This window comes from Stegodyphus dumicola, chromosome X1, assembly GCF_044657685.1.
Source record: "Stegodyphus dumicola isolate Sdum_Otavi_A_Nest chromosome X1, ASM4465768v1".
Lineage (NCBI taxonomy): Eukaryota > Metazoa > Arthropoda > Arachnida > Araneae > Eresidae > Stegodyphus > Stegodyphus dumicola.
Genome location: NC_140780.1, coordinates 153,301,386 through 153,314,474, shown reverse-complemented (window position 1 = coordinate 153,314,474; position 13,089 = coordinate 153,301,386). Strand labels below are relative to the sequence as shown.

Below are 13,089 nucleotides of genomic sequence, written 5' to 3'. Positions count from 1 at the left end.
TTCTCTGATAACATTAATATATTCTTTGCGTAGAGGCATACTTAGAAAATTTTCTTGCGTAACTTAAAGACAATTACTTTTTCGCTTATCATTTTAGCTTATGAATATTTCATAATAAATCCATGCTTTGCTTACCGAGGGAAGTTTATACCAATGAAAAACCTGCTCTAAATACCCTTTTTAATAAATCGTTATAGAGCAGCGACTCGCAATCGGTGGTACGCAAGAGTAAAATAGGTGGTACGCAAGAGAAAAATAGGTGGTACTCAACAAAGTACGCAAAAAAAGTATTTCTAACTATTAAATTCAAAAACCTCGTGAAGAAAAAGGAAAACTGATAGAAATTTCCTGTGATCGAACTCTAACTGAAGATTTCAAAAGTAACACACTTCTTAAATTTTGACTGGAAAAAAGAAGGCGTTTCAAATAAAGCTGTTAATTTTTATTGCCTTTTCGCACAACCTGTTTGTATGAACAAGTATTTTCTTCCACGTTTTATTTGAAAAACTAACATAAAACAAAATTTAAATTAGATACTAATTTATGGTTAAAGTTAAGTGAAATAAGACCAGACATAAAGAAATTGATCTCTCTTAAACAGGCCCAAATTTCACGCTAAAATTTAGAATTAAGGTATTATAACTTAAATTTTTATAATTAAAATGGTAATCAATTTTTAATTTAATATTTTTTGTTAGAACATTTAATATAGCCAATAGGTTGTGCAAATAGCAAAATATATTTTTTAAATAGTTCCACCGAGAAACTGAAAACTAATCATTGTAAAATGTAGTGGTGGTGCTTAAGTTTTTCAGTTTTTGTTTAGATGGTATGCGTTAGTCAAAAGGTTGAGAACCGCTGGTATAGAGTATTTAAGCAATGATTTACTAGTCATGGATAGTTTTTTTAAATGAAAGAAGACTAACTGAAATCTGAAAATAACTAAAACACATTTAAATATATTTTTTAGAAAATAAGTTTATTTTTATTCTCATACATCCTGAACAATAAAACAAGTATATAATACAAATCACAAAATTAAGATTTCCCGTCCTCAGAGGTTTCAGCCATAGCTTGTAACAACACATTTCTCACCAAAGCTTTAGAAACAAAAACAAATTCAAACTACACATAATATTTATTGTCTTTAAAAGCCAAAGTTATTAAATAAGATATGAAAGTACAATAGTCAAAAAATTATTTACAGTTTCAGTTACATTTCCATTAAAACATTATGTATATATATTACAATTAGTTAATTCAAAAATAACGGCTAATTAAAGCAAACTATTTTTTAAAAGGTATAATTCAGATCTTAGGGCTCGTGCTTCCTTGCTTAAATTTATGTTCTGTACTTTGCAGGAAAAATAAATTATGTATGAGTGTAGCTAATTTCTTTCTTAACATCATGTTACAGGAAGAAGCAAAGTAAGCAACAAACACTTTTTAATTTTGTGAAAAAATTACTGTAGCATTTGTCTACGTTTTGTGATTTTTTTGCGTTTCGAAATGAACTCGGTAGTGCTGAAATAAGCTATTATTTTGAATTACAAATATCATTTTTCATGAAAGTAGCTTAAAACCACTGAAGCTTTTAGAAAAACGTTTATCGGAAACAAATTAGGGAAATATTAACTTATTATAGATCATTATAACCTCGCCATAGATCATAATTATTCAGCTGCAGAACTCAGATAGCAGTTTGAAAAAAAAAGGCATTATGAAACGAAATGATTAACAGTAAAGAGAGAGTGTAAACAATAATTTTACTGCAGTAATAATTTTTCTCTTGAGTTAATGCAACTGAAAGAAAAAAAAACTATTGTAATTTTGTTACACCCTTCATGTGCGAGAAAGACAATTTGTTATTACATAAATTTATATTGCTTCTTTTCAGCAAAAAACGTAATTTAAATGTTTTACATCTTCCCAATTGAATGAAAATAAACCTTCAAAGCTTAAAAAATTGAATGTTACTACAACAATATGCTACATTATTCGCTTAAAAATGTGCCACATTTGGCATAAAAAAATTCACTCTTTCAAATTATTAAATTTTACCGAAACAAAAATAAAATTGTCCTTAAAAATAGATAAAATGATTTTATTTTGGAGGTATTATTCTGAGATCACTGGGCTTTCAAAGTAAAGCACAAAGGGCGAAGCTTGAAAAAATATTCCTATTTTTTATTGTTATATATAGAAGAGTTTCATTCTCTATGTGTGTGTATCAAGTTATTAAAACTGAAAATTAAAAAACATAAAATGTAATTTTAATGATTTTAAATATTTTTATATTAGAATAGCGAATGAAAACGAATAAAAAATATTAACGAATGGACAATTAATTTAATGCTTAACAGCAGGGTTTTTTTAAACTTTTTTCAGTCGCGACCCCTTTTTATCACTGAGATTTCTCGAAATCCGCAGGACCCTATAAATATTGCGCAAATTCGACACACGCGTGAGTGAAACTGTCGAGGTTTTCACTTGTACTGTAATATACTATTGCAGTTTTAGGTCATTAACTTTAATTTCTAATTTTAAGACATAAAACAATGTGAAAATTTTACATAAGGAACAGACGAAATGACAGCGTCACGCGCAAAGCAAGGAAAATGAACGTTTATATTATAAAAAGAATGTGTCGAAATGTTTTCGTCTTTTTCTTTATCTGTATTGTCTTATCTTTATCTACTTTCAGATACATTGTGTAAAAATATTTGGTAATTGTAAAATTATTATAATAATTTAAAGAAATATCGAAACTACTAAAATTTTTGGCGGCCCCCTACCCCAGGTCCCGCGACTCCCTTGGGGGTCACGACCCACAGTTTAAGAAACCCTGCTTAAAAGTATACTGAATATAAAATGCCTTGACATTTGATGGCAGATTGATGATTAAATAAATTTACTTGAAATTCAGAAAAGTATTGTAAAAAATATATAATACATTCAAAGGAATAATAAAAATAATTACTATAAAAAGATAAAAATAAGTATAAAATAAAATAAATACCATGAGTTACTTGAATTTTGATATCTTTAAGTACAATCTAAACGGATCTCGCAAAGTTATTGTACTAGAGAAAAAAAATGGAATTTACTAGCTAGTACACGTAATGTAAATGCAGTTATAAAACATACATTTTCTAAAATATTTTTTTAATATCGATTTGAAATTTGTCGCTTTTTTTGAGGTATTAATAATTTTAACCTTTATCTAAGAGTAAATATTCATCACCAATGAAGTTGACCATTAATGAACATCTAAACTAGTTTACAGCTTTACTAGTTATTGACTGTCAAATTTTACAAATATTATCAAAAAGCAGGCAGAATGCACATCATATAATATATCATCAACAGTTATTGAAAGTAAAAATCAAATTTTCCTCGTAAGGTTCATAGGTTTTTAGGTGAGTATATATCTATGTTTGATTTTCATAAACGAAAATTTTGCTTGTTCTTTAAATACAAGTTTCGATAGTTCGTTCAAAATGATTTTAAACAAAATAATAAATTGATTGACTCCAAAAACTGCTCTCAGCACTTTTTTGTGTCACAGTTTAAGCAACTACTTTGATAAAAAATAATTTTTTCCTGAGATAAAGAATGCTTGTTTTTTTATTCAAAATGACCCATCGAAAACCTTTCTTAATTGGCTCATTTTCTGAACTTCAAATAATGTTTCGCTTTGTATGCATAAAACACCTGCTATGAACTATATACGTAAAAAACAATGAATGCATTTTCAAAACAAAAATGCATGACACAAAATGACAAAAATCAAATCCGAAGTATGATGAAAAATGACTGAATAAAAGTTTGTTTTGTCTGAAAACATCGCAGAATCTGATGAAAACATGAAAACCAAATTTTCAAGCTATTGCAGAACTGGTATTTTTTCTCCAGTAGGCCTCACAACAACGGCACGGCAGAATATTTCTTTCTGTTGCAACCAACTGTATGTATTATCGAACATCAGAATGTCTGTAAAACAAAAAGAAAAATGTCATATATTTGAAGAAACTTCTGTACTAATGCTAAATGACTACAGGAATTTATCAGATTTTTAATTACAGAACGGTCAAAACATATTTAAATTTCTGATATATAATAAAATTGGAAATATTTCACTTCGCACATAAATATGCCTTTGAAAAAGTTCTTATTTACTAAAAGTACCTCGCGCTTATTCCATTATATTAATTTGTCAATTCAGTGCCATTATGATTATTTTGTTAGTCAATGTATCAACAATAACATCAAGTAGTTGTTCTGCTGTTATTTTAAAATGAGTAAGAATAACATATTGAAATCTGAGGGTCGTAGGGTCGTGATATTTATTAACTGTGCGGTATTAGTTCCTTCAGGAATCTAATTTTTTGAAAAGTAGGAAATCGCGTTGTAGTTCTTTCACACTTTGTTTTTGATAGTTAGATTAAATTGCTTAACGTTTTACAAGTATATCAGAAGTTCTTACGTAACTGCACGATTTATCAAGGGTTTTGTTTGATTATCTTTTTTTTTTCGATTATAGATCTAAACATGATACTGAGAATTTTTATCGCATTATGAAATGGAAAACCGTGAAATCAGGTACGACATAAAATATTTTAATAAGCTCAGTTACGTGTGAATTTATTTTCCTGTTAAAGTTGGATAATGCATATTTCAGCATGTCATATAAAATATGCAGTGTCAATATTTAAAGGTGTATTCAATAAACTTTGTAGAGACATTAGGTATTTTTGGAAGCAGGTAACATGAAAAATTAGTAAAGCCTTCGCCAGGAATAGAACCTTGGACCTCTCAATTACGCGCTGAGAGTGCAGACCACCACACCACGAAGGCATACCAAGAAGGTGGGAGAACTACCTTATATACTCCCCCCTTTTAAAGGGCTACTGGGGTTTTTAGGGGACCCAATCAAATCCTGGGTGGGAAGAATCATAATCCACCACTCTTTTAGTTCGGGCGCCACTGTAGAGACATTAGGTTAATTGGAAGCAGGAAAGATGAGCAACGCCTTCGCCGAGAACCGAACCGCGGACCTCTCAATTACGCGCTGAACGTGCAGACCACCACACCACGAAGGCATACTAAGAAGGTGGGAAAAATGCCTTAGAACTTCATTACACCATTAGCTGCTCTCTCTGAGGAAAAAAAAATTTTACATGAGTCTGAGAAGGTAAAATTGTCTATCAGTCTTAAGAGAATATTTTCTTTTTCTTAAAAAATATTATAGTTATGCTTGTAATGTTTTCTCATAAAACATTATTGTTATGCTCGAAATATTTTTAAGGATAATGGTTTTTTAAATGTGATATTTTTAAATCGTAATTCTAATGTTCGGAACGAAGCTTCAGTACTTCAGAATTATTCCCTCAGTTGTACTGAAGCAGAATTACAATTCCAATGTAATTAAAAGTTCAATAAAATTGTAATAAACTAATAAAACAGCTTTAGTAATATAGCGAATCGTAACGCGAATAACAAAACAAGCTTCAAGAGTCAAATTTTAAAAGAAATAAGTCAAAACTTGGCAGATTGTGAACAGTTACAGTTGTAACAGAGTCCATTAATCTATACTAAGGCGAGATGTGATAGTCTCTTTATTATGGAGGCACCTAACAGGTGGGCCACCATTGCCTCCTATGAAGGGACGGACAGTTACAACCATGCCTTCTCCGGAATTCGAACCCAGGCCCTTCGGTATCGCAATCAAGCTTCCCTAACCACTATACCGTCTGGGCGTCAAAAAGTCAAAACGTTCATTCTGAAAAATCTAATCGCCTTCTAAATACTAAAATATTTGCGATATATATAAATACTAAAATATTTGCAATAGTACAGAGTACAAGTAAATTCCAGCCGATGGAAAAATTATCGCGGTTGTAAATACAATGATCTTAAGAGGTTGCAAGTAAACGGAGGTAGAAATTTTCATTTGATAATAAAATATCTTTTAGAGTTCTATAGTTAAGCGTTTGTTTACGATGTAAAAGTCTCAATGTAGCATTTAAATCTTAATGTGAGACTAATAGAAGCGAAATTTTCGGATCCGTTGAATGTTACTCATTATACTAATTTAAAGTAATAATAATAATTAACGTTATTTTAATACTAAATTAAGTAATTTACTACTAAGATAACTGCTGAGATTAAGACAAAAATTTTTAAAAGTTAAAGCAAGTTAATTATAGAATGCATTTATAAATACGTTTGTTGTGATTAATTTTGAGTTCGAAAAAAATCTATTAACTCCATAAAAAGATAAAAGGAGAACAACGAAGAAGATCTAGCTTATCAATTGCTAAGAATAGGACAGATGTTAATGATATTATGATGTATACCACGAGAATATTCCCCCCAATCCAAAAATGTTATGCAAATTTTAGTTACACCTTACCTAAAGCGTTTAAGAGGTACACATGGATCTGTTCTTTTCTTCTCTATAATAAGGCACGTTTACATCGAGCAAACCTAGCTGGTGAATTTTTGGAAACAGAAGGCACTGCGAGAATAAACTGACTAGACGGACTCTGAATTTGGATTTAAGGGAGTTGAAAGTTAATCCTTCAAATTCTAATTAACCTCATTCTGAGAACGCGAAACTGCTTTTGATATATCTGTAGGAGTTAAGGGAGATCACATTCTTTAATAATGCTAAGAGTCTGCATTTGTTTTCGAGATTTCACCCAATCTTATAATTTTGCTACTATATATTATTTTAATTTTATTTACTGTATGATATAGTTTTTGCATTCCTATTTGATCCCTCTTATAATTTTGCTATTATATATTATTTTAATTTTATTTACTGTATAATATAGTTTTTGCATTCCTATTTGATTTTTTAGTTTGTAGTTATGTGTTAGGATACTATTTACTACCCCAAATAAACTAATTCAGCAACTTTTGAGGAAATCAGCACTTTTTAATATTAATTTTGGACACCAGCATAATTTCAAGGTAAGAATCTGTTGACTGGGAAACGTTAATACATTAACTTCGAAATCTTATGTTTGAATAATCCCATTTTATGAAAATCTGCACATAAAATTAAATTTTAAGTTACAAAATTACTTTTTATTTAATTTTAAATTAACAGAAAACAATTATGTAAGTCTAACGTAATAGCCAATCTGATTTGAAGTCAACATGAAGCAGATACAAACAGTATCTGATTCATACAATAAATCAGCGATGCGATTTGTTTTCAGTGAAGTTAACAATGTGTAATTAATTAAGTTCATAAAATACTTTTACACACACACGCACACAGAAAATAATAATAATGATGATAATAAAGATATTTCCACTTACAAGTTCCAGGAACTTCACACTGGTACATTCCTGTTTCACATGCAACATGGGCTTCCACCCTTTGCTTTGGAATAAGCTCTTTTGGTTTGTTTTGCAGAGAATCTAAAGACTGGAAATAAAGGCCAAAACCAATGTCTTTGTTCTCTGTTTCGAATTCCCACTCAATTAGAGATCCTGGTTCGTCGACGTCCAGAACGACATTCACTTTGGACATTCTAGATACGTTAAGTTTCTTTACGCCAGGCTGGTAACACAGACGACGAGTATTACTACGGAAATAGTATGATGCAGGAACAGGACCACCTTGATTTATCTGCAATAAAATAAATTCCTTAAATATCCTTTTATCAGATACTCTAGCTTCTAATAATCGTTATAGAGTTCATATACAGGGTATGCAATACTGTAAATAGAAATTTTAGAGTATAACTGCATCTTAACAGAAATAGATAACATAGCATTGTAAATAGTAATGTAGAGAGAAATTTTTTTTCCTCTTTAACAGAGGACACAAATTTTGCATATCGCCTTGATAAATGTTTGCGCTATAGTCCAGTTCTGCCTAAACTTACAGCAGTACCTGGTACAGCTTTAGTGATCCCTGTGATAATTCGCCATTTGTGTTGTGTAAATTATAGAAATACAGGTAGCAGAAATTCGTTCCTAACGTAGTCCCAAAGGAAGGAATCCCAAAGATTTAATTCTCCATTCGAGATGGCCAGATAAGTTGCATGACCAGTCTGCTTACTAGTTAACTTCTTATTACGCAAGGACTACTGTTTGTTATTGGAGTGAAGTCCCATTTAATTTCACAGAAATTCAGTGGTATCGAATAAGAGCATTACCACGACTATCATTTAAACTGATCAAGTAATAATGATCAAGCTTGGGTTGAAATGCATTAAGATGATGTACTCTTACCATGTTACGAAAGGTAGAACACATTAGCAATGCTTAAAATCTATAAAATTACTAAAAGTTTCTTTTCCATTGCAATTACTAATATTCTTACACCTCTTTACTTAACTATATATAGTACATTAAAACTCCGAACTTCATTATGGCTCACCCCGTATGCATAGTACTTTTTTAAATTTTTTCATTCTGTTTTCTTTCCTAATTTCACATTTTTATGCAAACAGTCAACAATGCCGTAAAGACTTTCTAAAAAAACTAAAAAAAAAAAAAAAAAAAAGACTAAAAAAGTTCTTTCCTCCCCCTCTCCGATGAAAACGCAACAAAACAGCAATTCGCATTCAAGATTACCGTGCTAGCATGCTATAAGTAGAGAAGCAAACTGAGCATTTATACGATGGAGTTGCGCATGGTGATGCTTTGAAGCAAGTTATTCATATCTCGATGAAGGAAATACTGGAACTGCGGAATACATTATGAATGACCCCTCGTAGCGAAACGACCGAAATGTAAAGGGTTAAAATGCGTTAAATGAACATGACGTAAGTAAACAGAATCAGCAACGATAAATTATTATAAAATTATGCTAAACATAAAATCGGGACGTTTCAGAATAACAAAATACATAACGACTGTAGCGTATTTAATGATTTGAAGACTTGAAAACCACAATGGGATGTATTCATTTGTTGTTTTTAAGTAATGCTTGGTCAAATTAAATATTTGGCAAGTTCATAATCAACCTTAAAATTACGTATGTTGATTTATGAAGCTTAAAGTATCATACATGAAATAATTGCAGTATATGAGAATAAAATAGTCCCCTCATTTGAAAAAAAGCAGCATTATTAGATCCCATTTCAGGAAACGTAATAATAAATAATCATAACCTGTTTCACTCACTGCACATCCATTCAGTAATATTTGTTAAACTCTTTTTTATAGCAGATATATTTTCTAATTTGAAGTTATGTTAACCATCAATATTTTCTTGATTAAACTGTTTCCAGTTCAAACGTTATTTGCCGTAAGATGTTTTGCAATAATTTTGTGAAAATTTTAAGGAAACGAATCCCGAGGAGGGACAGGATTTTATGATTTTAGAATCAAATCCTAGCTTAATATATATAATATTAAACTAAATTTACAGTTTATTGAAAGATAGAATCGATCTGTCTGAAGACCGATCAGTGGCTAAGTGGCTAAATCAACAGTTACGTTTTTCTTCTGACACCAGTTGTTACGCTATTTTCTTCCTTCACGTTCGTACGGGGTTTGTGAGGACTTGGAGTGAATAATGACAACACTACTTGATGAAGTATCGAAACACATTTTATTGGCCAGTATTGTCATGACAGCTCCAAAACACGTTTATACAATCGTAGAAGAACTACTATAAACACGCTGACACGATCAGCGACACAGCCTCCAGGTTATCAGGCTATCACGGTGGAGACAGCTTCACGGCAAAGCACTAGAGTACAGCTTCCGACTCTGCTTGGTCATTCTCGTAACTCCACGTACTCTCGAGATTGTCCACGCTACAACTCGAGGTGCACTCGACGACGCACGACGCACAGAGCACAGCTTCCGACTCTTCGGTTCAGTCGTTCCCGGAGCTCAACACGCTCTCTCGACGATGCACTAACCGCGATACACTACGAGACTCTTTCGGTGCACTCGGTGACCCACTCGGCACTGGCTGCCCGGCTGTCAACTCGATCGACTCCGCAGGAATTGACTCGCTAGACGAGACACCAACTCGATACTAACTAACTGCGGACCAGCGGGGTTTATATAGCTTTCGTCTTGTGTTCGAGAACATTTTCGGCTAAACCGGTACGAATTCGTTCCAGAAGGTTCTCCATCCGTCCATGGCATATCGTCAATTTTGTCGCCAAATGGGCGATTTCTCGCCAAATGTGGCACCCTGTCTTCCTTGCTATTTTATGGCAACCCTAAATCTGCTTTGCGGGGAAGCCATCTTACCGCTCCTGCACATTTCGTAACACAACGAAATACAAGTAGTTAGCTTGCTGAGCTCTGTTTTAGGCGGATTAACCCTTTCCGGCACGCTACCTTTTAAATTTGGTGTTTTGATAAATTAAAAGGTAAGCAGTCTAATTAGGCCTAGAGGAGTACACAAGTAAAATTTGGTGAAGATAGTACTTATGGTTTTAATTCTGTGGGTGTGCCCCAATGAATTGATAGAGCTTCGAAACAAGCGCTGAAACGAGCATTGTTGTCAATGAACTGACCGATGAGATGCGAAGAAACAAAGAATACAGACTCAGTTGCCCTAGATTATCGGTGAGCCCGGTCTGGGCACACCTAGGGTTCGCCGTTTGATTTTAGGCAAGATTTCAAGGTAAAAATTTAAAACTAATATAGAATAAGGAGATTAGTATACAGCCAAAAAATAACATAGAAATTGCTTTTCAAACAATTCCTTTTATACCCTAAAAAATCTGGAAAATTTCTTTGAAAAATGAGGGTCTTAAAAAACTAAACATGGCTAAAATATATGGACTGGTTTGTGTTGAGCTGCCATCTACTATAAATAAAGAAGGTTCAAAGTAACCTATAAATCCTTTTTTATTCAATTTTTCTGTGCGTACAGAAGGAAATTTTTAGGTGTGTCCAGACCGGACACACTGTGCCGCAAAGGGTTAACAGGTGATCTGCATGAGAGTTTGGCAGTTTTCCTAATGTGTAACGGAAATACTGCCTGTTGCCCATTCGAATCCTACTCGGAGGTATCCTCGAAGTTATTACAATAATTTTAATCCATTTCAATGTGTTTTATTTCGGGCAAAATTTTAATAGAACAGTTTCATAAAATGTTTTATTTTCTTTTCTGGGTTAACTATTTTCCTTTCCTTAGATTAAATGAAACAAAAGTGAATGTAGTTTAATTTGTAATTTCTTCTCATGTTCCGTGCATGTATATGTATGAATATTAAGTAAATAAAAAACAATTATTTAGATTATATTGAATTTTGCAGAACAATGTTTCGTATTTTATTCGAGAAGCAGTACGCTTTTATTCTTATTCAGCTGAGGAATGGGTTGCACTTTTTTATACTTTTTATTTTTCATTTATTTATTTATTAGAGGGGAAAAGTTGTTTTATATAAATATCTTATTTAAAATTTCGTATTTCGTAATGCAATGTAAAATTTGAATGGAACAACTCGGACAGAAATGTAAAACTATTGAATCCTATAAAATAATTAAGTTGTTCTTCAAAAACCTATTAAAGAATGGGGAAGGAGCGAAGCTGATGTCTTTTAAACATACCGTTGCTGAACACCTTGGGTCTCCATCTGAATCTGTTCTTGTGCCACCCAGAGACACCGGAAGAACTTCTGGATCAATAAGTTTCAGAAGTTCCTCCTTCCATCCATCTAAAAACAAAAGAATATTTTAATAAATCACATTACGTAAGTATATTGCATAAGTACCTGAATTTTATTAACTTTTATACTATTTACTATGGAAAATCCAGTAGTTTACTCGAATTGAAATTTGGAGCAATTTCATTCCAATTCGAAATGAATTCTCATGTTAAATTTCTGCCAAAACACATACTGAAGGCAATAAAAAAGCTCACCATAAGAGGAAAATGCTTACAATTTTTATACAATCTTTGGTTTTCAGAAGTAAGAGTTTTCGGTAAATGTGACGAGAATCAAATAAAAATTTTATATGATACATGTATTGTCTTGTTCACAACAATGGTAAATTTATAAAACGTGATACTATGCTTATTTTTCAGGTTTCATTTTCATAGGTATTTTTAAGTATAAAGTACTTTACTTTCCGACTAACTACGAAACATGATGGGTATATCTATTCAAAATAAGTAAAAATTCCTTGCGTGAGAGATCATATTATTTTCTGAATTAATTCGCAATTGATGTACTTTGAGATTTGTGTGAACTATTTTGACATATTCGCTAATTTTTCTTTATGTCTAACTTAAATTTACGTTAGCTATGGTAAATATTTCCTGAGTATTTTTCTTTAATTTTAATTCGCAACTGAATTTTCTGTTATCTGCATAAAATACACTGAAAGAAACACCCAGAAACTATTTTCATAAAGTCTGATTCGTACTCAATGATAGCCGCAGCGGGGCATTAAAACGTACCCTGAAATTAAACGACTGTTTCAAGAATAATTACAAAATTCTGCATGTCAAATTTAAGATCTAATTTCGTCACCTGAAAGCATAAGGTTATCATATTTAAAGTTTATGAAAGCAGAGTAATAGCCGTATATAAGGTATATTTTTACCATTTATAAGACTCAGATGAAAATATTAATTTTTTTACAAACGACATTTCATAGAACTCATCACGTCATATTATTAAGAGTTGCTTTTCTGAGAACTGTTATTTAGGACTAGGAGAAAATCAACGTTATTAAAATCTTTGATTTCATCTACTGAAAAAGAGCCTCTGAAATATTAAAATCAAAGTTATATATTAACTGTTATTGCTGTATTTGTTTCCTTGCATTCTGAAAAAAAAATGAATTCGAAGGTTGCAGAATCACACTTGTGACAGAACTCCAATTCATTTACAGGTGGTCGGAAGAACTGACATGGGTTGAAAGAAGAAAAAAGAGCTGGACTTGGACGATAGAATAGTAATGCATTGAAGCCCCAAACCGAAGCGGAACGAATACTTCTTCCAGCAGTGGCTATTTGGTTTGATTGTGCGAATAGATTGACGATGTTTTGCTGTAAGAGTTGCAGATAGGAATTCCGCCTCTGAGCGAACGGCGTTGGCGGGATCTCCGCTAAGTTTCATAGTTTAAAGGTAACTAACTTTCGCG

General features: G+C 32.0%; 1 protein-coding gene across 5 annotated transcripts in view; it reads right to left on the bottom strand.

The window, feature by feature from the left end:
• Positions 1 to 960: 960 nt before the first annotated feature.
• Positions 961 to 13,089, bottom strand: part of LOC118190544 (SEC14-like protein 2) — an 87,692-nt gene continuing 75,563 nt past the window's right edge. For all 5 annotated transcript variants that reach the window (XM_085808534.1, XM_035361272.2, XM_035361270.2 and 2 more), the window contains 3 exons: positions 11,548 to 11,654; positions 7,333 to 7,645; positions 961 to 3,993 (listed from right to left, as the gene is read on the bottom strand). In XM_085808534.1, the coding sequence (XP_085664660.1) occupies positions 3,887 to 3,993; positions 7,333 to 7,645; positions 11,548 to 11,654 (527 nt within the window). In that variant the 3' untranslated portion in view covers positions 961 to 3,886. The remainder of the gene's footprint in view (positions 3,994 to 7,332; positions 7,646 to 11,547; positions 11,655 to 13,089) is intronic.